Raw genomic sequence first — 25,074 nt, forward strand, 5'->3', positions numbered from 1 at the left:
TTTGAAAACTTATATTCCACCCAAAGTCATTTGGATTTTGCATCTTAATTTCTTTATAAGCAACTTTTTGTTGTAACCTTTATCCATACATTCTCCAAACTCCTTAAGCAGATGGCCAGTCCATCACAATCAAAAGTTCACTAAATAAGGTTATTTTGAAAATAACAGAAGCAGTAGTTGGAGCAGCTATGTAGCAAAAATGTGTGAATCAGGGCTGGGATTCTACTCTAGCAGCAGCAGTGTTAGGCCGCGATCACAACGAACGCAATTTTGCAGTGAGAGCCACCTTTTTTGAATGATTTTCTGTTGGCAGTGAGCGTTCTGCGGGCTGCTTATGTGCCCCTGGCGCCCTGCGTTTTCGCCACCTGCTGCGCCTCGCGTTTTTGCAGAAGCGCTCTGAGCACCTGGATTTAAAAAAAAAAAAAAAGCAACTCTGAGCGGAAAAACGCCTGACGTCATTCGCGTTTTTTTCCATTGTCCAATCAAATGAATGGAGAGGCGGGCCTTCTGTTGTGGTGACGAAAGTTTACCGTTGCTTAAAAAGTCCGGAGACTGCAGGAAATGGAGGAGAAACTTTTGGTGTCTGTCGTGGGTAACCCGGAGCTGTATTTTTTTAGGGTTTCTACTAATATGACAGTTTACTTAACAGCAAAAACCAAAGATTTTAGGTCGCTCGCGCTATAATCCTTTGATTTGACTGACAGGACAGCTGTTTTGGTTGTTGCCTAGCAACATAAAAAACCGCAGCACACTGGTCTTTTTTAAAAGTCACCACAAAAAGGCAGTGCTGTGCGCCTCGCGTTTTTAGAACTAAAAGACGCGTTCGGTGTGATCGGGTCCTTACCCTTCTAGTGGAAAAAAGGGTATCACTGTTGATTTCTGAGCCATTTCATATCCACATATTTTCAGCTGTTGAAGAGGATTTAAACTGGTGCTTACGTTGCTGATCACTTCATGAAAAAGAAATTGAAAGTCGCTTTTGGCTCAAGCCAACAATTACCCCATGTTTCTCTGAATGCCAGGAAACAAATCATATTTGGCTGCATCTGGCACTTTATGCTCATTAGAAGAGTGTGAAGCACAAGACTCATGTCAAGAGGAACCACACTGACTGAGATCAACTACAAAATTCTATGACCGTTTCTTTTGAAGAGGTCATATTATATCGTTTTCTTACTATTATTATTATTGTTTTTAATAAAATGTGCCACGTAAATACATGCACAGATGCATTTTTCTTAAGTCAGAAATAGTGCATTGATTGGCAGAATTCCCCAACTTTTATAGATTTGTATGGTTATTTAAATAAAAGCATGACAGGAAATGCTTTTCTAAAACTTAAAAAAGCGGTCAATTGACAGTGCTTTTATCTACACACTCTCCCTTATCAGCTTTATAAATGTATCAAACTTTGAAACTAAAATGTTGATGAAAAAGTCTATGTACATGTTATGCATTATACATACCAAATAAAAACACCTCAATAGCAATTTCACCTTAAAATGACCATAACAGAAAATCCATCCAGATCAAACAAAAGAAAACATTTTTTACTTACAAAAAAAAAAAAAAAAAAAAATTCCTAATTAGATACAAATCCTGAATGGTGAACATGAGCAACAATTTACAAGTACAGATGAAGAAGAACAGTCACACATAGTCAGAAGGGCATGATTCTGAGGTGGAGGAACAAATCAGACGGTGATTTCACCAACAACTGTATTCATTACACTTGAATGAGAAATCTTTGTAAGGAGCGATTGGTGGGAAAAAGGCAGTTTTGCCACATCATTTTTGCCTCCGTTCACACATTTCAGTAGGATGTTGCGGTGTCAGGATTGGTGTTAATAACTGTTGACACGGCCTTTCCTGTGTAAAGTCTTTGTGTTTGCTCAGTACTAAATAATGATGTAGGTGGCGAGAGAGCAGGTCTCTTTGTTCAGCCAAATGTAAATACACATCATAAACTGCTGCTTTATTTGCATGTGTTTGTATATTTAAGCAGTATACAAAGAGTGTAGTGCAGGTTGGACTGGGTCCAAGCAGCCCACCACTATGATCAGAATTGGTCACACATACACACACTGTCGTTCCAATTATGCACACATTAACACTGTGTGTTTATATGTGTGTTTACAGTCTGATTCTGATACATATTGCATTTTTCTTTTACTAAAAGACAAGAAGCGCTTTTCATTAACTGTAAGCTTTTCTATTCATCGTGAGAGTTTTGTTTGTTCATTCTCGTAAGCGTCTAGATTTTATAATGAGAAGGACATTTTAAGCTATATCACTTTCTAATTAGCGGCAATTCTGCATAAATTGATTGAATGGATAACAACGAAACTAAAATAACAAATAACTTGCACAACGTTTAAATTTAAAAAATTAAAAATCAACAAACCCGGTGGAACCAAATACATTTTCAAAAATCACCTTAGATAAACAGCAAAAGTCAACAAGCTTTTCAAAATCCAAAATATTTTTCAAAAAGGCTTTTCAAATTCTGTTTTGAAACTAAATCTTCCGCCAACGTCTGTCTAACCTCACCCTTCTTTCCAGTCAGGCACTCTGCGTTGAGCACTATAAAAAAATCAAAACAACGGTGGGGGACAGTAACATGTAACCAGTGTTGCGGCTTAACACCACTATCGCAACATGCCTGGTTAAGGCAATACAATTCAAACCAATGGGTCACAGTCCCTACATGATTGTCAGATTACCAGTCCAGTAAAAGTACACAGTTAAAAGTAAAAATATGGGAGGTAAGAGTACACAGTTAGAAATAAATGCACAGATATGAAATAAGAGTCAAAATACTAGAGTTATAATACTTGTTGCATACTTTTTTAGCTAAGAAAATAATTCATTACCACACAGAAATCACTTAACCCAACAACTAGACAAAAACTGCAAGAATAATGCAACATTGAGATATTTGTTTTCCTCCAATTTAAATTCACACTGAAATCTGTTTTCAAAATGCATCCAATCAACAACCGATGCACAGAATCAAGTCACACCCTGCATTTTTATTTATTTTTTTATTTCCGTTACTCTTAGACTGTATGAAAAAAGAATTTAGCCACTTCTATGGTTTAGTTTTAGTTGTCTTGATTTAACTGGAGACTTCTTAACATCTGTCTATGTATTAAAGTTCATCATAAAAGCAATATTGAATACATCCAAGCCCATTACTACTACAGTCGGCAAGGGTTGCTCATGTGAGGAGTGGGTGTTCAGAAATGTTTTGGCGCTGAATGCTGTGATCGTAGTGAAGTATTCCAAAGATCTTTGTATTAATAAAATATAAACCTCATGCTTCATATGAGTTTAGTCTAACTGCCAGTCTCTAGGATTGATAGTCAGAGTGTGGTCAAAAAAAAGGTATATAGTCAACATCCGCTTCCTCTAGTGCTCTGTGCAAATTGCTTCTTATCTTGAATCGAGCGCTCTTAAGAAACCATATGCAACTGTAAGGGTTTTGTTGTTCCGTTACTATGTGCTTTTTGCAGGAAGTCATCCACTCAATAGAGTACATTTTATATTGAATTGATATGATAACTATTAGGATTGGGAGCTTGAAGGAGGCTTGAGTGATTCAAGTTTATGACAAACAGCAGTCATGCCAGAGATTTTTTTTCCTAGGCCTGACATCATTTCCTTTATTGTGTTTGTCTGCAGTCCAAACCTGACGTGGAGGGACCTGCAGCACCTGACCGTCCTCACCTCTAAGAGGAACAAGCTACATGACGAGGTGCACCAGTGGAGGAGGAACGGTGTGGGCCTGGAGTTCAACCATCTGTTCGGATATGGCGTACTGGATGCCGGAGGGATGGTCAAACTGTCCCGGGAGTGGAAGACCGTCCCGGAAAGATTCCACTGTGTGGCTGGATCCGTGCAGGAGATACAGTGAGTACAGAAAACAAGATAAATACAACCACTATGACTGCAGCCATGAGGGTAACACATAATGCTGCTGACCAGCTATGACCAGCTAAAACCAGCTGTTTTTTTCAGCAGGGTTTCCATGGATTTTCTGTTGGATTTAAATCAGATAAGGGGCAAGGCTTTCCATGCCTTTTTGCACCTCCCTTTCTTCATGTGTTCAAAAATTTTCCCTATCTCATTTCATTTTCATTTCATTTGTTTTCTTTGTATGCATGAATTACGTACATTGATACTGACATATAGTGAAAACTTCATGTCAAGAGCACCTTTAGAAATATATTTTCTGAAAAAAAAAAAAAATGGTGACATGTTCAATACTTATTTTACCCACGGTATAATACTTTTCTTAGGTGTTTAAACAGCTTTATTTGCTTTTGGGCCACCAATCTCACCGTTTTGTCCAACAGCAGCATGATCTAAAGCTTAAATCTAATTGAACGGCTTGTTTCATCACGGGATGATAAAAAAAAAAAATCAACACGCTTGCTTTGTCGTGCCGCGATTGATCGTGCCTGGTGTGAATGACTCCATAGGGATCTATTGTTTTGATTCAAGAACATCATTGTGTTGTACATTCATGTTACTTAACCACATTCAGTGTGAAAGGGCCTTCTTATTGTTTCTTTCCCTTTGAGCCCCATGACACAAGCTGCAGCATCATACACATACGATGCATATCAACACAGTGGGAAAAATACTACTTAAGACAGATTTCAGAATTGACTGTGGTGTTAAATATTATTTTCCTTCAGTTTTGATATGCATTACCTGTGTGTGATTGTGGTGTTATCCGGGCCACTCTGACCCCCCCGTGCTCTGTGTGAAGGCATATTGCATGTGTCGCCCTCCTGACTCTCCACACTCAGTCTGCTGCTCTCGGCCGCTCGTTCTCACATCTGCTATAATTAGTCCGCTCCCACTCACTGCTGGGCACTGCATGCTATGGCAACAGCCGCAATTACACTAAGAGTGTGTGCATGCACTCTTGTTTGTGTAGGTGTCCTTGTCAAAACCTCTATCGACAAAGTTTCACCCCTCGTATCATACCTTACACAGGGTTGGTGGAAGTTCTGGTGAGGCACAATTCAAGAATAGCAATTAAGCAGCGGTGGAGGAAAGATGTGAGTGAAGTGTAATGAGTGGAAGCACGCAGAGCGTTTGCCGTGTGATAAGACTGACTAATGAATACCTCCACGCGTACATGAAACTAACTACAGAACACATCACACTGGAGCCAGGGTTTCATTGATTTTGCAGGAGTTCCCTGAATATACAGCTGTCTGAGCCATTACAGGATTCAACCACACCTTCTCACCAACAGATGAGAAAGAATACCCCTTATTAAAAAGAAGTATACTTATACGTTTATTTTATTAAGTATACTTAAGTAAAGTTCAAGTATATTTTTAAGTATGCTTTATGTAGTAAGTATACAAATATCAGTGTACTAGTAGTATACGTTTACCATTTTAATACTCCTCGGGACTAAATTGGCCCACTTTCTAGTATATAAAAGTATACTTTAAGTATAACAGTAGTAAACTTTGATTACACAACTAGTTTAGTATACTGCAAGTGTATATATATATATATATATATGTAACATACATACATATAGAAGTAGGTCAAGTCACATCAATTGGAGACAAAACACCATTTCATCACTCCGCCACAGGGGCATGTGACAAGGTGTCCGCAAAAACATCCTCAATTCCCTTAATGTGTTTAATCGTCAAGTTGTAAGGCTGGAGGAAAAGTATCCATCGCATTAATCGCTGACTTGGACTCTGCAATGAGTGAAGAAATGTTAAGGGATTGTGAGCCAAAAAAATTACAACTGGGGACCCTCCCCCCACATATACATCAAAATGTTGAAGTGCCCAGATAAGTGCCAGAGTTTCATTCTCAATAACAGAATAGTTCAACTGATTTGAATTAAATTTGCGTGAGAAATAACTAATTGGGTGATTAAGACCATCAGAATGAGTCTGGACACACAACACAGGAGCAGCAGTCAACAACAACTTCACATTCTTAAAGGCTTCTTCTTGTAAACAAAAATATTTTGTTCTAGCTTCATGCATGCTTTTTTTAAAAAACACACGAATGTGGGTTAGTTTCATAAAAATAAATAAATACCATTTTGAACAAAAAGCTAAAGAAAAAGACTATTCATGATAATCAAATGCAGATGGAGTTGATCAACACCCCAAAGCTTATTTCCTCTTCATAGGTTGACATTTTATTTCATAATGTTACACAGTTCTGCATATCTATGGTTTTGATACTGTTTTATGTCTGATGATTGTGTTAGATTACATGTGGAAGCATCTGTTGTTTTGGTTTCTTCTTCACTTGTGTTTTGGAAATTCTGTACAGAAGATGTGTAATAGCGCCCCTAGTGTATAACAATGAAAACACAGACTCTCAGAGCACAAGTAGAGCTCAAATATACTTAGACTTTTTCTAAGTATAAGTCAAGTAATAATGTCATAATTCATAAATCATAAGTATAATGTCATTTTAAGTATATTTCTGAGAAGTATATAAAGCACATTTCTGAGAAGTTCATAAAAAGTAGACTAAAAGTATACTTTCCTATTTATTAGTTTAAAAGAAGCATACTAATAGCACACTTGACAAATTTATTTTTCGTATGGGTCAGTTTGATTTTCAGAGTTCCCTGTTCACTGATGTGTTTTAAGCAAAGCCGCTGATTACATTTGAACGATATCAGGTCACTGCCGTTTCAGGTTCTCTAAATTCTAAAGTCAATCCAGATTTTGTATTTCTCCTGAGCTTCATAGATCCTGAGTGATCTTTCTTACGTAATCGTTGCACATAACAATGGCTTTCTGAATTTCTTAGATTTTACAAATAATAGAATTTACACTTGGCCACATAAATGTGTCTCTGCAAAGTTCTTCAATTCCCATGCTATCAGCAAATTTAACAGGGTTCACATCAACAAAAGCAACAGGTATGTGCTGCATTTTATTAATCATCACACACTTTCAAGATCAAAGACTGTAACAGGAGAGAGAGCGGCATCAGTACTGGAAAGAAGATAGTCTAACTACTTTTAATGGAGATGATTCTGTGTTGAGTGCGACTTTTAGTTTCACTTGCGACAGTTTGTGCGTCAGTTTGCTGAAGAGATACTTAGCTACTTATAATAATAATTATTATTATTATTATGCTTTTAAATGCTTTTCTTACTTAGATTTTTTTTGTCTTGTTTCCAACCAAAATTCTTAAATTAAGGATTTTCTAGAAAAGTAAAAATTATTGTCTTGTTTAAAAAAATAATAATAATAATAAAAGTTAAAATTAAGTGAGTTTTTGCTTTTGCCAATGGAATAAGCAAAAAAATATTATTTCAAACAGAAAACAAGATTATTTTTCTTACACCACTGGTGGATTATTTTGCTTGTTTCAAGAAAAACACACTTAATTTTGACTTGTTTTTTCTGAAAACAAGAAAATAATTTTTACTTGTCTAGAAAACCCTTCTTGATTTAAGAATTTTTAGATATTTTGGCTGGAAACAAGACAAAAAAAAATCTAAGTAAGAAAAGCATTTTTTTTTTTTTTTTTTTTGCAGTGCACGGCAATGTGTATTGTATTAGCGATGTCATATCTGACTATAACATGCCATATAGCTTATAAAACACTCTCACATGTTTATTGTTTTAATATTTTGGGAAGAGTAAAATTGACATGTGGTTTCAACAACCAGATTCATTTACACTTGTCCAGTTTGGTCTGGAATGAAAACCTCCTGAGGTGGTTTGAACGACTGGATTTTAACAGTCATTTGGAAGGCATTTAAACAGGGTTTGATTTTTATATTTTTAAACTCAAAATTGTTAGATATAAACCCAGAATTGTGAGATAAGCTCATAATTCAGAGAAGAAAAAACGTCAGAAATGCAAGATAAAATTAGAATTGTGATTGTAAAAAAAAAAAACTTTTTTAAAGTTTTTTTTTCTTTTTCTTTTTCCCCTTGAATTCTGAGTTTACATCTCACAAATTTGTCTTTTCCACTATGGAATAAGAAATAAGAAAGGTAATTGTGACCCACAATTTATCTCACAATTTAGACTTTTCTTAGATATGCAAGAAAAAAGTTAGACTTGAGAGATAAAATTTGCTGTTAGTTTTTTTTTTTTTTTTTTTAATCCATGGTGGAAGCAAGTTTCCGTACATCACACTTCAAATAGTTGTCAAAAACCTGATATTTATGTGCTAAGTAGGTTTTCACAAACACAGCCAGCGGATCTTACATTTTCTTTGAGGTTTCGTATGGCTCTTTTAATAGCTGTTGTTCTCATCACATCCACACCCTTGTGTCCTCTTGGGTGGCCTTTGGATATTTCTATCAACTAGTTTCCCGGGAAACACTAGCCTCTCAAAGACTGATGCGCACACAAACACACCCACTAATCTGAGCACGTAATGGGCCAGGCTGAGAGACCTGCCTCTGATAATGCCATTACATCCACTTTACGCTCGCTCACTCAAGTCCTGCGCCGTTATCATCGCAGCAGCACAAAACAGGCCGTCAGCAGCGGCGGGCCTTTGTGCTCGCGCCACAACAAAGCAGCCTTATGGAGGGGGAAAAAACCTATCATCTGGCCAATGCAATTGTTGGCACCAGGATGGTGCGCCATTGAAAAGAGGAAAACATATAATCATTTATTTTTCCATGGCCTAGTTTTGCTGCTCATTTTGAAAAGGCAGTAGCTCAGATTGGCAGAAGTGTGGGGTTATTTCTGAAATGAAAGCACAAGCTTTGCATTAGAGCTCCAACTCTTGCACACATACTCATTTGGGTAATTATTTGTTTGGCATTTTTGTAGTTGTAGTGAAACGCATTTGTCTGAGCCTGACGCTTGTACATTATAGCCAGAGAGGTCTTTACATTCATGCTGGTTTATAATGTCGCTGAATTAAAATGAACTCTGTAAATGTCACTGGGAACAGATTCATCTGATCTAATAGTCAAGCCCACATAGACTTTTTTTCCTGCACTGATTTAAGTCCGCAGGGCTTAAAATCATTGTGAAATATTAATTGACACTATTTTCCTTCTTAACCTTTGTGAAAGGAGAAGTAGCCTATGCTCTAGCATCCTTTTAAGGGAAAACTGCATTTACAATTAAATGAAAATGTATTTTAGTTTAAACTGGTATTAAATACTATAAAGTGAACATAGGAGACTTCAGTACATTTTTTACAGTTGCAAGTACAATTACCTCTGTTGCCTTTGAAGTGTGGTTAAAATGCACTGAATGTACTGACAAGCATTTATGATCAATTAAAATAGATTGCAATACATGACACAAGTTTTCATTTTCAATTTGCAAATTTTGAAATTTAGTACATTTAAGTCATATTAATTTTAAATATCAAATAAGTGTACATCTTTAAAAAAATATTAAAATGATTTAATAGTACTTTGAAGTAAAACTGTAAAAAGCGCACTTTTTAGAAAAGTTAAATTTTATTTTAGTATTATTTGTATTATCCTAGTGTTATTGTAAACAATCTGTTAAAATGTTTGGTAACACTTTATAATAACGTTCAGTTGTAAGTCATTTATAAGTGGTTAGTTAATGATAAAATAATGATTTGCAAGACATTCATAAATGTTTAATACGTGATGTGCTAACAATTTATGTATGTTTTGTTAATTCATTTACAAGTAATTTACAAGTAATTTGTTAATGATGAACTAATCATTTACAAAACATGACTATGCATTCATAAATGATTAATAAGTGATATGTTAGTATTTTTGTTTTTTTAGATTAAGTTATAAATCATTTACAAGTGATTAGATAATGATGAACTAATAATTTACAAAACATGATTATACGTTCACAAATGATTATTAAGTAATATGCTAACAATTTACAAATCTGTCGTAAGTTATCTTAAAAAAAATAGCATATAATGAAATAATCAAACAGATCCTTGGAAAGTGGTTAATACGTTACTAGTTAATATATTATTTGTCACTTAAAAATAATTAAAATATCAGTCATTTAAATGTTTATCCTTCACTGAAGATTGCATCATGAATAAATCATTTACAAATCTTTCTGCATCCCCTAATCTAAAGTGTAAACAATTCATCAGTTGTAAATGTTTTACTCATTATTCAAAGGTCTTTCACCCAGTGTGTATACCCACCTGATACCCACACAACCTGGAACCGGCAGGTTTGTGAAACATTTACAACTGATGAGTAGTTTACACTTTAGATTAGGGGATGCAGAAAGTGTTGTAAATGCCTTATATACACCAGATGTAAGAAAGATCTACAAATGATGTGTAACACATTTACAAATGATGAATTGTTTACACTTTAGATTAGGGGATGCAGAAAGATTTGTAAATTATTTATTCATGGGTTTACACAACAGCGTTTGAATACTTTGTAGTGTGTACTGCAATGTAAGGGCTGACTGGTGAGGGTAAAGATGTCTTCTTTGGCAAACATGAGCTGCGCCCCAAATGACGCACTATACACTCTGCACTTATTCACTATGTACTTATGCACTATGCACCATGTAGTGTATGAATTATATAAGGTTATTTTGTATTTTATAACGCCCTAAACAAACTTTCAGAGGAACTATCAACTTCAAATTTGGAATAACGTATTTAGATGTAAGACTTTAAATTGATATCAAATTTAGGATAAAACCTGTTATGTAAAATATGTATTTTATATAAAATAAATAACAAGTATTGTTTTTTTTTTTGGGAATGATTGCAGAAGTTCTCCGCATAGCCTTTTTTTCCCCAAATATGTGTTGATCAGGATGTTATGTACATGTCCATTGCTCCAGAGAGGTGATTATGGAAGAACATGACATTTGTCTCGGTTGAGATGCTTAGAGCTCGCCTAAGGCTCATTCGTGGAGTTTAGCGTCTACGTCAACCCCTGTTAGCTGCAGACACGGCAGTGGTTAAAATATAGTGCACCTGATAAAATGCCATATGTTGTCAGTATGTGAGCCAGTAAGACAGTACCTTCCATTGTTAGTCACAGCTTACATGTTTTCCTTTTGCCCTTGGCTCTTTACCAGTATTAAATGGAAGTTGTATAATATCTCACTCTCTCGCTCTGTTTCTTTGCACAGCAAAATACAGTCAGGCAGCAAACTGGTGCTGAGCATCACGACCGATGCCTGCCAGGGCAAGGACAACTTTGTGCGCTATCTGGAACACGTGCAGGCCGTCATCACCGTCAACGCCAGCCGCCGCGGGGACCTCAACGTCAACATGACTTCACCGATGGGGACCAAGTCCATTCTGCTGAGCCGCCGACCCCGGGACGACGATGCCAAAGTGGGCTTCGACAAGTGGCCCTTCATGACCACCCACACGTGGGGCGAGGACCCTCGAGGAACCTGGCTGCTGGAGGTGGGTTTCCAGGGCGAAGCCCCGCAGAGTGGCGTGCTGAAGGAGTGGACCCTCATGCTGCATGGAACACAAAGTGCCCCTTACATAGACCAAGTGGTGCGGGACTACCAGTCCAAACTGGCCATGTCCAAAAAAGAAGAGCTTGAGGAGGAATTAGATGAAGCTGTGGAGAGAAGCTTGAAAAGCCTTTTGAGTAAAAATAACTAGCCATGTGCATGATAATATCCTCTCTGTATTAGCGTATACTCCTAGCCCGTTCTCTCACGGCTTTCTCTTTTTTCTTGTGATTATTTGATGAATGTCTGACGTGAGTCTCTCATATTAAAGTGTATTCTCTGAATGATACAGGGGCCGCAAAAAACATTTCGACACTTAAGACACACTTAGAAATTTTTGAGCATCATTGGGGCAAATATCAAAGCAAGTGGCATTTACATTAATGAAGACAGCACAAGCACACTTCACAAGGTTCAGGTTTCAAATAAATACACTGAGTTGAATACATCAAGTTAAAATCATCTGGCAACAGCTAGTTAAAAGTCATTGCAACAATTCCTCTAGCATCATTTGTTTGTATTTAGTTTTTAAATGCAGTGACATTCAGACTATAAAGTGTGACTTGAGTGTCCAAATATGTGTTTTGGCAGCGCTGTATGTCCCACCTAGAAAATATTACATCTTACTTTCGATGTTCATTTTTTTACTCTTTACAGAAATGTATATAAACCAAATATATCTATACTTTATTATGTTCTTGCTTCCCCTGCTGTCCCCCACCTCTGATGTACAGTTTGTGACTGTAAATCATTTTGTGTGATTCTCCTTTAAAGTTTAGTATCTTGCAAACAGAGCGGTGATATTTATTTATTTTTTGTTTTTGTTTTTTATTATTTGATTTTATTTTATGAACAGATGAAATGTGCGTCATTCTACTGCTTATGGCCAAACAAAGCATATTTCATAGCATTGTCTATATATAATAAATCTATTTAGCTGTTTGTTAAAGCACCTGAGTGATTAAGACAGTAATTTCCTCAGTGGGTTGGGTGATGTGCGGTACAGTGGTTTAGAGTTGAAGTCTAATTTGGAAACAAAACCTCTATGATAAACTGATTTACTATTACCAGCAAGCTTGGCACTTAGTAATTTTACAGGTTTGAACATGGCTTATTCAATTAGAATTATAAGTGAAAAAAAAAAAAAAAAGATACATAGGTACACATAAACAGCATGTTAATAATAATCAGCATTAACATAATTGTTCTCAAATTTTGTTATGTTTACTCTAGGCTGTTTTTGGTAGCCAATGTAGCAACTCTCTGTGTTGACATTTGTAGTTTCAGTTACAGCTTGACTTTTTAGCTAGCTTGTCTGAATTTAAAACTGTTATTTTTAATTTAGTGTAAATAAATACATATTTAGCCAACTGTGCATTGTGCCCAAGTCAGAACCCTCTACTGAAAACTGAATGTGAAATTTCAGTATTTTCTCTTCGCTTTGGACCTTGCATAGTAGATTATGCAAAGTTTACATCTGTGTCCTGCAAGGTCAGTTTCATGAAAAATGGATGAGTTTCTTTTTGCATCTGCTGTACAGATGCAGAAAAGTGAAAGAGATAGAAGATTTTTTAACAACAAGGGTCTGTTGTTAATGGTTTACTTAAGGTTGTGGTTTAACATTTTTTTCATATGTTTAAAGGTTCACTTCCAGAACAAAATTTTAAAGACAATGTACTCACCCCCTTGTCATCCAAGATGTTTGTCTTTGTTCAGTCATAAAGAAATTATGTTTCTTGAGGAAAACATTTCAGGATTTCTCTCCATATAGTGGACTTCTATGGTGCCCGCAATTTTGTACTTCCAAAATGCAGTTTAAATGCAGATTCAAAGTGCTCTAAATGATCCCAGCCGATAAGGAAGGGTCTTATCTAGCAAAACAATTGGTTACTTCCTAAAAAATATTTGCAATTTATATACTTTTTAACCTCGAATGCATGTCTTGTCTAGTTCTGTGATGCGCATATGTAATCCGGGTCAATACAGTTATGTCGAAAAATCTAATTTTCTTCTCCAACTTCAAAATCGCACTACATCGCTGCAGACATACGGATCCACTGTTAACAGAGTGAACGTTGGCTGGGATTATTTAGAGCCCTTTGGAGCTGCATTTAAACTGCATTTTGGAAGTTCAAAATCGCAGGCACCATAGAAATCCATTATATGGAGAACATTCCTATAATATCTTCCTCAAGAAACATAATTTCTTTACGACTGAAGAAAGAAAGAGACAAACAGACAAAGTTAACTTCTCCTTTAAAGCCTCATTGTCATTTTTACTGCCTCTTAGTCATCTTTATAATTAATCAATACAAGTGGTTTTGGACTTTATACTGTCACCTGATGGTGTGGATGTTCTGGCTTATAAGTTATCAATGGCACTGGAGAAATACCCTTTTTTTAAAGACTAAAGTAGGAGTTTACTTAGTTGGTCATGTGATCTCAACATTAGGGTGCCCCATTTATAAAACAGTTTTCCTTAGAACGTTCAGATCTTGTCAGAGTCAACATCATTTTAAACATCTATTTTTGTCTTGTAAGAATGTTGTGACAACACACAGTCAACACAAATTGAGATTTTTTGATTTCAATGTTTATTTGTGGTGCAGTTAATACACATCAAGACTGTGGTGGGCAATGCTGGTATCTTAAATTGAACAAAATTGTAGCAAATAAAATTCTAAACATTTGCTGTAGTTTGACCTGAGGGTAAGGGCGAGAGAGGGTGATACCGCTAATGTTAATTGGGGTAGCTGTATGGCTCTATTCCACAATCTAGGGAACTGCCTACCCAGGCAGCATTTTAAATTATCATAGGTGTAATCCTGATGATAAGGCTGTTCCAAAAGGTAGGCAGCTTTTTTGTTCACTGCCTCCTACGATACCGAGACATGGAAAAATTCTAAGGCAGCATTGCAAGTATCTTTTGCAGAGAAGGCAATCCTAGAGTAAAAATATCCATCCAAGATGGCAGATGAAGCAAGAGAAAATGCAGAATATAAAATATAAAACTCAAAATGTACCATTTGTATGCCCTCTGTTTTTATGATTATAAATTTATGAGCATACTTCGTTAGCTTAGCAGCATGGTAACACCAAACTCTTTTGAAACCATTTGTTGAACAGAGATTCCCCTGTGCACTTTATAAGTAGCTCTAGGTGGAATGTTTCAAATCAGTTTCAGTAAGGATAGTGCCATAGAAGGCTCACTAGGTTTTGGAATAGAGCCTGTGAATTCATTTTAAACTGGCAATTAATGTTTTCTGTGTCACGGTTCTTAGTTATCAGAATTTCTTTTTGTGTGAGGGGGATATGGGGCGTTTCGTTTTTGGCTTCCCAAGTTTTCAGACAGTAAAGGCCAAAGGCAATGGTGCAATGGTGCAGGAAGTTAACAGCGCAGCACTAGGAATCTCATCAACAGCAGGCAGGAGGCACAACTGGAGCAGGTCAGAGGCAGGAATGGATAGAACGTGCAGAATGTTTGAGTGGTTTCAGGAAGATCTATCGGCGTGTTTCTTTCTGCTGGTCTTCTCGATCATAGTCTCCACCACTGTGGTTGTCTCTTCATAGCCCTTCACTTTTTTGTCAGGTGAGAGCTTCTCCACTGACTCCACTACTTCTACCTTCTCATAACTCATGGAGTCAGGGGGGATGGAACTGGGCGATGGCATGAGTGGAGGGCCTCGGAAGCTGGGATCGTCCAAGGTCTCTCTCTTGCCGCCACGATGGGGTGAGGGCTGCCTGGGGCCTGGAGGAGGGCTTGGGACTTTGTCGTCATGAGGGTCTGGTGGTGGACTGGGGACCTTTGGATGAGGCTCTCCATTTGTGGACTTTCCCCTCTCCCCATTTCCACCCGTCTTCCTACCTTCATCGTCTTTTCCTGGTTCTGGTTCTGAAGGTGTGGAAGGAGTTAAGGGTGTTGGTCCAGGTGGGGGGCTCGGGACAGGCGAGGGTGTACCTCTCCAGTACGGATCAAAAGGAGCCATGCCATCTTGGATTGTAACGTAGATGTGACCGGCAGAAGGGGTGGTCGAAAAGAAGCAGGGGTCGAGGTAGCTAGAGTCGCCTGTCACTAGGACGTAGCGTCCCTTGGTGAAGAAGTTAGCAATCGGCTCTGGTCTCCTTACCCGCCTCATGCGATCGCGTATGATGTTACAGAGCGTGTCAAAGGCTTTGCTGATTTGGGCGCCATCGGGCACGTCCTCACGAGGAACATACTCTTCGATTCCCAGCCCCTGCTCCTCCATTACTTGCCCTTTCTCTTCCTCTTCAAATTCTTCTGCTGGTTTCTCCTCCAATCCACTGGCTCCTTTGGATGTGATCTCTTTCTTTTTAAACACTTTCTTAGCCAAGTACTTCTGACGAGGCTTTACGTTGGTGATGTCTTGGATGACTTGGGTGATATCTAAAAAAGCAGATATAACAGACATGCTTTTTAGGAAATTTGGGTATAATTTTAGGGTCAGGCCTGTTAAGCAGAACACTTTGAACTCTGAAAATATGCTCTGGCCAAGCTGAGGGATGAAACTTACTTGAAAATGATTGTAGCTACTTTTTTTGCAGCATCAAAAAGTATGCATTGTATTCTCAGCAGCCTAAAAGGGCAACTAGTGGGCATTCATGTTAACTTCTACAGCTGGTTTTCATCACAGATATTTGATTCTGTAGATTGGTTACCACCGCAGCACAGAGTGCACCCAGGTATGGGACTATTTGATGCAATGCATTGGTGAAATGCCATTTCCTTTTGTTAGTTAAGGGGAGCTCTCAGCCTCAGACACTATGCCCCTGAACCACCCTTTCCTTTCACCAAATGTCAGGCCCTGACCCAAATGACACCTTCATGTAAACTTACAATGGCTGCCATGTGTGCATATACATTAAGTTCACAAGATTGTAGGATTCGTCATTTTAAGTTTTAGAAGGGTGCTCGGGAGTGCGGACTTAGTGGAACACTGCAAGGGTTTAGGGTGCTATTTGGGATACTAAACTGGAAATACTTTTACAAACCCTCAGTCAGGGGTCTCCAAACTCGGCCCTGGAGCTCAAACTTGCCTCAACACACCTGCCTGGAAGTTTCTAGTATGCCTAGTAAGACCTTGATTAGCTGGTTCAGGTGTGTTTAATTAGGATTGGAGATAAACTTTGCTGGACACTGGCCCTCCAGGACCAAGTTTGGAGACTCTGCTCTAAATCTAACTGGCTGACTTCCACAGGTTTTCCAGGAAACTATTGTGTGGCTCTCTTCAACGGTCTAGCAGGAAACAAAAGCTGTGATTACAAGTTCCAGTACTGCAGCAATGGTAGCTTTAGAGGGGCAACTAAATGCTGCTAAAAAAGTGTGTGAAGTTCACAGTTTAAACTCTTGCTTAAAGATATGCAAATGTTTTGTTTGAGGTACTTTAATAAAAAAAAATTTAATACATGTGTTTACATTTACCCACAGTATACAATGATAAAGGTAATATTTTCCAAGCTTGGCTGACGCTTTGGATTTCAAAGTGATTGGATTTTAGTCATCTCACATCTATAATGGAAGATGAGGTAAGGTACCTCACTGAGAAGTGAATATCTGCAGCATACGCAGGTAAACAAGAAAGTACTGACGGTCTATATAGCATGCCAGTCTATAATTTTTAGTATGTTTTACCCTGCCTTATGTCGACAGGCAAGGTCTGGCTACATTAGACCTTTACAGAGAGCTAACAGGATGAAATCAATATGAAAATCTACAATTTATTACCAATATTGTTTTAAAAATGTCATTAGAGAAAAGGAAACGTGGAATACTTTTTTTTTTTTTTTTTTTTTACAAAACCAAATAGTAAATAAGCCTTATTATGTTGAATTAATTATTTTTTAGGGAGGGTGTGATGTTACCATCTTTTTCTTTATTTTTCATATTTAAGCCAATATAAAAACAAAGTTTAACCTAAAACATTTTCTTTCTTCATAGGAAACGTTCTGTGGCCCTCAAAAAACAGCAATTACTTGCTACGGTACCGTGAACATAGACATACAAGCCATAATAATTTATCATTGTTAACAGGTCCAATGCATGGATCTTAAAGGCAATTGTATTATTTGTCCACATTCAAGTAGCTGGAGAGAGAATGAGCGAGACAGAGTGGGCATGATTGACAGCTGAGTGGGCGTAAATCTTCATTCTGGCCAGCAGCTGCTGGCTGCTGATTTGATGCCTGTTAAGACTATCACAATGATGCAGTCATGTTACATAACACCCCGCCCCCAACCCAGACGCTCACCTTTTCCTTTCCTGGTCATGCTAGGACTATGGCTGTATTTATAATTGGGTGTGAGCAAAGTAATGGGTGTCCCAATTATCGCCGAGTTCAATCTGTGACAGTGAAAGGGAGAAAGAAAATTAAGCAGCCGTATTAAAGACGTGAAGAGATTCCAGAAAAACAATGTCAAACATTACAAATAAACAGCACTTTTAAACACATGAATAATGCTAATGAATGATGTTGGAATAAATGTATGCTTAAATATCTGTAAAGGATTTAATTACAGTAGATGAAGAAGAAATTGTACAAAAAAAAAAAAAATCAAGCTGGGTTATCGGGTAAGATGACAACGTAGTTATACTGCCACTGTGTGGCGGCGAGAGTCCTAAACCAAATAAAAATGTAATTATTTTTTTGCTTTAAATGATTAAGCCAAGAAATAACATGATGATGATTTTATTAGTGAAATACACATATATAGGCCACATATAAAACTGTGTGAAGCATGACATTTTAAGAATGTCCTAAACCTTGTATTAGGAGGAAAGGACTAACCACTTGTCCCATTGTCTCACCTGTTGTCTTCATTCTCGATGATTCTCTTGTGCCGCTCCAGCTCGTTCTCCAGAGAGGTCTGGTACATGGCCAGCTGTCGACACTTATTGGTGTATTTATCCAGTGACTTCTCGGCCTCTTCGATCTCTTTCCTGAGGGTCTCAATTTGTTCGTTGTACAGCTGGATCTCGTCGTCGTAGCTCTCCTGTGTGGTCCTGATGGTTTGTTCCAACACAGAGGTCTAGAAAACAAGATACATTATGTTACAATGTTAACATGATACATTATGTCTGTGTTTTCTTTGTTATACGCTAGGGGCGCTATTGTACATATTCTGTACAGAATTTGAACACAAGTGAAGACGAAACCGAAACAACAGATGCTTCCACATGTAATCTAACAAAACTGTCAGACATAAAACAGCATCAAAACCATAGATATGGAAAACTGTGTAACGTTATAGAATAAAATGTCCACCCATGAAGAAGTAATAATGACTGTCAAGCTTTGGGGTGTTGATCAACTCCATCTACGTTTTGATTATCATCAATAGTCTTTTTGTACAAAATGTTTATTTATTTATTTATTATTTATTTATGAAACTTACCCACCACATTTAAGTGCTTATAAAAAAGCTAGAATTTTTGTTTACAAGCAGATAACCTGTTCTTTCTTTTGATGCTTTGTATGTTCAGATATTCATATAACAAAATATATAAAAAATAATACCTAAATAGGGACATAGTAGTATACTTATATATTTTTTTATACTCAGTATACTACTGTAATAACAGTATTTTGTATGGCCTATGCCATTAGTAGTAATACAGTATTAACAAATCCTAATGTGACTATGTATTGTAAGAAAATTTTTGGCTACTTTTGTTTGCTATGTTGGTTCTCCATTTATTCTTAGTTACAGCCCAGGTAATGAAGCAAAACCAGTAAAGAATAATTGTCTTATTTGCTCTCATCTATTTTAGGGTGATAATAAAATATAAATTCTGTCCATCATTAATTTGGTCATTTTGGCTATTGAATCACAGTCCAAAGACCTAAGCATTGCGTCTTTGTTAGGTTCACATCATGCATATAACATTCTGAACTGGTGGTATTATGGTTATTGATGATCAGTGTCTGAGTATAAAAGATCATCCAGCTCTTGGTTACTCACCTCTGTTTGCAGCCGCTGTTTCTGCGCATGTAGCTGGCAGATGGCGCTCTTGTACTCCTCCAGCTGACTGCGCAGCGCCGGAACGCGCCTCTGGGCGATCAGCCTCTCCTGATCCTGTGCAAGAAGAGCAGGTGAGACTGCTGTGTAGTTATGATCAAAGATCGCTTGTAATCTGATCACCTTGAGGTCGAACATATTTCACTTTCACTCACGTCACTGTAAACCTTTCAAATCCAGATAATGACTTTTCTAAAAGGGCTGCGATGCTGAAGGTCAAACATGCCTGAGAGTCTTTATTAAGAGAAGATATTCATATGCAAGACTAAGACTCAACAGTTCAAATGAACAATTTAGACTCCACTCCACCTGTATATACAAATACAGGCTCAATCACAAGTAGCCTAATAAACCTGTAGAATCTGGATTTAATTTTCTTTCTAAACCTATCACAGGTTTTATGGCTTGTGTCTGTTCTTTAAAAGCAAAGGATTTCAGAAAGATTTAATCTAATAGTTTGTCACCCTGTCACAGCACCCATTACCACATGGACACAAAGACTAAACAAGACATTAGCTTAGTGATTATACAGCAAAAAATGTTTTTCTTACTTATAATTGTTGTCTTGTTTCCGGTCAAAATATCGTACAATTCTTAAATTAAGAAGGATTTTCTAGATAAGTAAACATGATTGTCTTGTAAAAAAAAAACAAAAAACATGATTGTCTTGTTTTCTGTTTAAAATAAGATTATTTTGTTTATCCCATTGGCAGATTAATTTGCTTGTTCTAAGCAAAAACTCACTTAATTTCGACTTGTTCTTTTTAAAAACAAGACAATCGTTTTTACTTGTCTAGAATTCTTGCCTTCTTAAATTTTTAGATATTTTCGCTGGAAACAACACAAAACTACGGTGCCCGCCAGGGGACACCTTCGGTTCACTTATGTTTGTCGTGGCCACGACATATAAACTCGTGGGAACGTCATATTATGTCGTGGCATATGTTTCTGGTGGCCACAACTTCTTATGTTGAGGAAACAACATGCATTTCTCGAGGCCACGAGTTTAATACATAAACAAACCTGCATGACCATAGTAACCCAGGATTAGCCTATCAGAGATAGGTTTATTAATATTTTATTTTTAATTAAGAAATTATTATATTAATTGTTACAGAAAATGTTACAATATTAAATTATTATATTAACAATGGGCGAAGCTGTATATGCGAATGCTGTCTGTGCGCGATGTAGACATTTTATGCATCCCAGTCTTATTCATTATCTCCTCTTTCCGTAATATTTGTAGGCTATTATTAGTTTAGGCTATATTCGTTATTTTCCCCTTCATTTCGATCTCTTAACTTAACGTTCTGAATGTAGGTTCTATGCCTGGGATTTTTTACTGGAATGCAGTTCAAAGGCTGAATTGAACATATATTGTATTTTATTTAGTCTAATTAATAGACAAATATAGTGTTTCAGTGAAGAGTGAATTATTCACGTAGTTTCATTTGGAAATCATTTATCGTCACACTGTAAAATAGGCCTACATTCCTTCTATTAACTGATTGTCTTTTTTCCGTATTTGTATTATTATTATTATCGTCATCATTATTATTATTATTATTGTATATATTTTTATTTTCATTTATATTCGTTTCACTACGTGAATGATTCATTCGTCAGTGAACAGTATTATATAGTCTAGTCTATTAGATGAAACAAAATAAAAATATGTTCAATCCAACCTTTAAACTACATTCCAGTCAAAATCAGTCATAGCATGTCAAGCATTTACAGTATCATTTCCATATACATTAAGTAAAGAGATGAAAATGAAGGGGAAAACGAATATAAACGAAAATAAAAAAAATATATAGGCCTACAATAATAGGCTAATTATAATAATTAATAATAATTATAATAATGATGACGATAATAACAAATACAGAAAAAAGACGATCAGTTAATAGAAGGAATGTAGGCCTATTTTACTGTGTGACGATAAATGATTTCAAAATGAAACTACGTGAATAATTCACTCTTCACTGAAACACTATATTTGTCTATTAATTAGACTAAATAAAATACAGTATATGTTAAATTCAGCCTTTGAACTGTAAAAATCCCAGTCATAGAACCTACATTCAGAACGTTAAGGAGATCGAAATGAAGGGGAAAATAACGAATATAAACGAATAATAAAAATATTACGGAAAGAGGAGGATCAGTTAATGGACAAGACTCTGAGATGCATAAAATGTTTCCTGTAGGACTATTTTATTTGATGTACTTTATGTAATATTTATTCATGATAAACTTTTTAATATAGGTCTATATAGTCTACATCGCACACAGACAGCACTGGCATATACAGCTTCGCCCATTGTTAATATAATAATTTAATATTGTATTAATTTCTGTAACAATTAATATAATAATTTCTTAATTAAAAATAAAATATGAATAAACCTATCTCTGATAATCCTGGGTTACTATGGTCACGCAGGTTTGATTATGTATTAAACTCGTGGCCTCGAGAAATGCATGTTGTTTCCTCAACATAAGAAGTCGTGGCCACGAGAAATGGATCTCGTTCCCTCATCATCGCATCTTGTGGCCACGACATAAGGATGTCGTTACCTCGACAAGATGATCTCGTGGCCACGACATAATATGACGTTCCCACAACATAATATTATTATATAATAATTAATATCTTGTGGCCACGACAAACATAAGTGAACCGAAGGTGTCCCCTGGCAGGCACCGTACTTAACAGTATCTTTTGGATGTTTTCTTTCCACTAGTCTGAAAAAACACTCTATGAAAAACCAAAAAGCCCAAAATCTCAAACTTGACAGATGCATCAAAAAAGTGTTTTTGTCTACAGTGGCATTAAAGACAGAATATTCAATTTTGGGTGAACTGTCCCTTGCAACATATATATTTTTTAATGTTTTTATGCTAATCTGCCATAGGAATAACCTCTCTTTGGCTGAACCAAATTGAAAACCATTTGTCAAGGTGGTTAAAGCCACTAACACTTCAAAATTTATGCTACAGTTAATTTCATATCTTAATTTCACATCACCTGACTAGAATCTTGATGATGATGATGATAGACTTCTATGCATTTTACGGATAGTTAAATTAGCCTGTTCTGATCGGAGACCAGCTAATTATTGTACTTAATAATCTAGGCACATCAAGGCATATCCAATTGCCCAACATGTCTGTTATTATAATTGATGAATATTAACAATATAACCAAGAAAACATTGCTTTTCTTTATTAATAATCAAAAGGTTTTTTTAATTAATTATCCTGTCAGTCTAATAGCAAGGTTCCTAAAGAAAAAATGTAGCTGTGAAGCTAATCAGTGAGCAATTAAGTTTTCCAATTGCAGAAATGACACTCTTTCTATCATACGGACAGGGGTGGATGGTTAAGACCTTTCTACTGAAGTAAAATAAAAATAAAAAATATTAATTTATCTGGACGCGATTAAAAATATATAAGCTGTAGAAATGGTTGTTTTAATAATTCATAAGATCAATCTAAAATGAAAGAAACTTGATTATTACAAAGTGCATATGGCCAAGAGAGAGTACTGTTATCAGTTTTGTCTAAATTGCTCCTGTATCTACAGTGACAATAGAACAATTGGATTTGAGGTATATTTGGCCAGACAACAAGCACAAGGAAAATGGAATGGACAGACCAACATGTTTGTCACGAAGTTCAGAAGGAACTGAACTCATCCAGCTTTCCATGTCTGTGAGCTTAAAGTCCACATTTTGATTTAACAAAAAAGCATATAATGCAAAGAGCCAATGTGTAGAACAAAGTGTTTTGTTATAATTATGGGTCTTTTAAATGCCTGTCTCTTTTAAAGTTAATGCTTTGACTGCCGCATTAACTCTAAGCACTCATGAAAGGAATTAGACTTGAATGCCAATTCACACCCACTGAGCTTTATCAAGCCAAAACACAAATGAAGTCTCTTTGGTTTTATCGACCTATTTAAAAAGTGAGCTTTACTAAGATATTGAAAAGTCCATTACCATCTTTGCGTCAGTCTTCGTTTTGTGATGATCAGAGCTTCAAGCCACTGAATCAAAGCAAGATTACTAATAAAGAATATGTCAGCTTGTAACATTACATCGAGTGGATGGAGAGAAGTTCAGTATTACAAATAAAGGGCTAAATCAATATTTTAGCTTTGACAGCGATAGATGTACTCTAGGTGTCATGGGGTTTCACCTGCTCAGACCTGCAGTCATGTTCAGCTTTATTTATTTCTGTCTGGCAAATCAAGATTATCAATGCGAAGGGTAAAAAAAGAGTCCCATCTTGTGTTGTTGACATCAAAAGCAGTGCATTTAATCAAACTAGTACTTCAATAGTAGAATATTTAGAAATATTAAATTCATCAATACATTTTAGAATTTACCAAAACTAGCAGGAAGAGAGTTGTGGATTATTGTAGGCTATGCGTTTTTTTTTTTACTTTATTTTTCTGTGCTGTCAATTGTTACAATTGTTATTGGACTGACCTTAATCATATTCTTGTAGCTGAGCTCTGATGTTCTGGTGCTGCTGAATGCTGAATAAGTCTGTCTGTATGTTTTTCAAAGAGAAACAAGAAACAGCAAGGCCAGGAGCAATGATCTGGGAGTTTATACACTCACGGTGGTTGTCAGGACATTGAGATTGGGTTACTGCCAAAGTCTTTGTCAAGGCCATCATGAAGGACTTTACGTCTCCAGCGTTCCATTGGCGTACAAAGCGAGGTGACTCAGACATGCTTTACATTATTTTCTCTCATTTACACAATCTAATGCAACTTACAAAATATAATGCATTATCGAGTGCAGTCATATTCTGTGTCACAAAAACGCATGCGTTTTTAAAGCATTACTGTTTAAAAACAAGCGATTTTAAGCTGTTGAAATGAAAATGAAAAATCAGCAGCAAAAGAGAACTCATTTCGCTATATGTGCATGCTGTCTGAGAGACAGTTTTGAGCGTTGTCTCAGAGCGCAGGATTTATAATTTTTTTTTTGCCACATTGTAGACTTTGAACGGTTAAATACACACGCTTGTATGTGACAAAATGCTTGTCTTTGCAATTGTCCTCAGAATTACTGTAATTTAGGTCTTAAGGGAGTAGTTCACTTTCAGAACAAAAATGTACAGTTAATGTACTCACCCCCTTGTCATCCAAGATGTTCATGTCTTTCTTTCTTCAGTCATCAGGAAATTATGTTTTTTTGAGTAAAACATTTCAGGATTTCTCTCCATACAATGGACTTCTATTGTGCCCCCAAGTTTGAACTTCCAAAATGCAGCTTCAAACGGCTCTAAACGATCACAGCCAAGGAGAGAAGGGTGTTATCTAGCAAAACGATGGGTTATTTTCTAAAAAAGTTACAATTTATATACTTTTTAACCTCAAATGCTTGTCTTTGTCTAGCTCGGCAAGGCGAGCGTTTGAGACTAAAAAGTATATAAGTTGTAAATGTTTTTAGAAAATAACCCATCCTTTTGCTAGATAAGACCCTTCTTCCTCGGCTGGGATCCTTTAGAACCCTTTGAAGCTGCATTTTGGAAGTTCAAACTCGGAGGCACCATAGAAATCCATTATAT

The 25,074-nt window shown here is 36.5% G+C and overlaps 2 protein-coding genes across 2 annotated transcripts in view; one reads left to right on the top strand and one right to left on the bottom strand.

Annotated features, from left to right (window-relative positions):
- The window catches only part of pcsk2 (proprotein convertase subtilisin/kexin type 2), a 49,879-nt gene extending 36,749 nt beyond the window's left edge, over nt 1-13,130 (top strand). Inside the window, exons 9-10 of the mRNA XM_073835243.1 lie at nt 3,685-3,912; nt 11,107-13,130. Coding sequence (XP_073691344.1) covers nt 3,685-3,912; nt 11,107-11,596 — 718 coding nt within the window. The 3' untranslated portion in view covers nt 11,597-13,130. The remainder of the gene's footprint in view (nt 1-3,684; nt 3,913-11,106) is intronic.
- An 886-nt stretch (nt 13,131-14,016) lies between these two features.
- LOC141325540 (filensin) overlaps nt 14,017-25,074 on the bottom strand; it is a 32,140-nt gene continuing 21,082 nt past the window's right edge. The window contains exons 5-8 of the mRNA XM_073834290.1: nt 19,423-19,536; nt 18,269-18,489; nt 17,712-17,803; nt 14,017-15,850 (exon numbers count right to left, since the gene is read on the bottom strand). Coding sequence (XP_073690391.1) covers nt 14,937-15,850; nt 17,712-17,803; nt 18,269-18,489; nt 19,423-19,536 — 1,341 coding nt within the window. The 3' untranslated portion in view covers nt 14,017-14,936. The remainder of the gene's footprint in view (nt 15,851-17,711; nt 17,804-18,268; nt 18,490-19,422; nt 19,537-25,074) is intronic.

Source organism: Garra rufa, chromosome 2 (genome assembly GCF_049309525.1).
Source record: "Garra rufa chromosome 2, GarRuf1.0, whole genome shotgun sequence".
Lineage (NCBI taxonomy): Eukaryota > Metazoa > Chordata > Actinopteri > Cypriniformes > Cyprinidae > Garra > Garra rufa.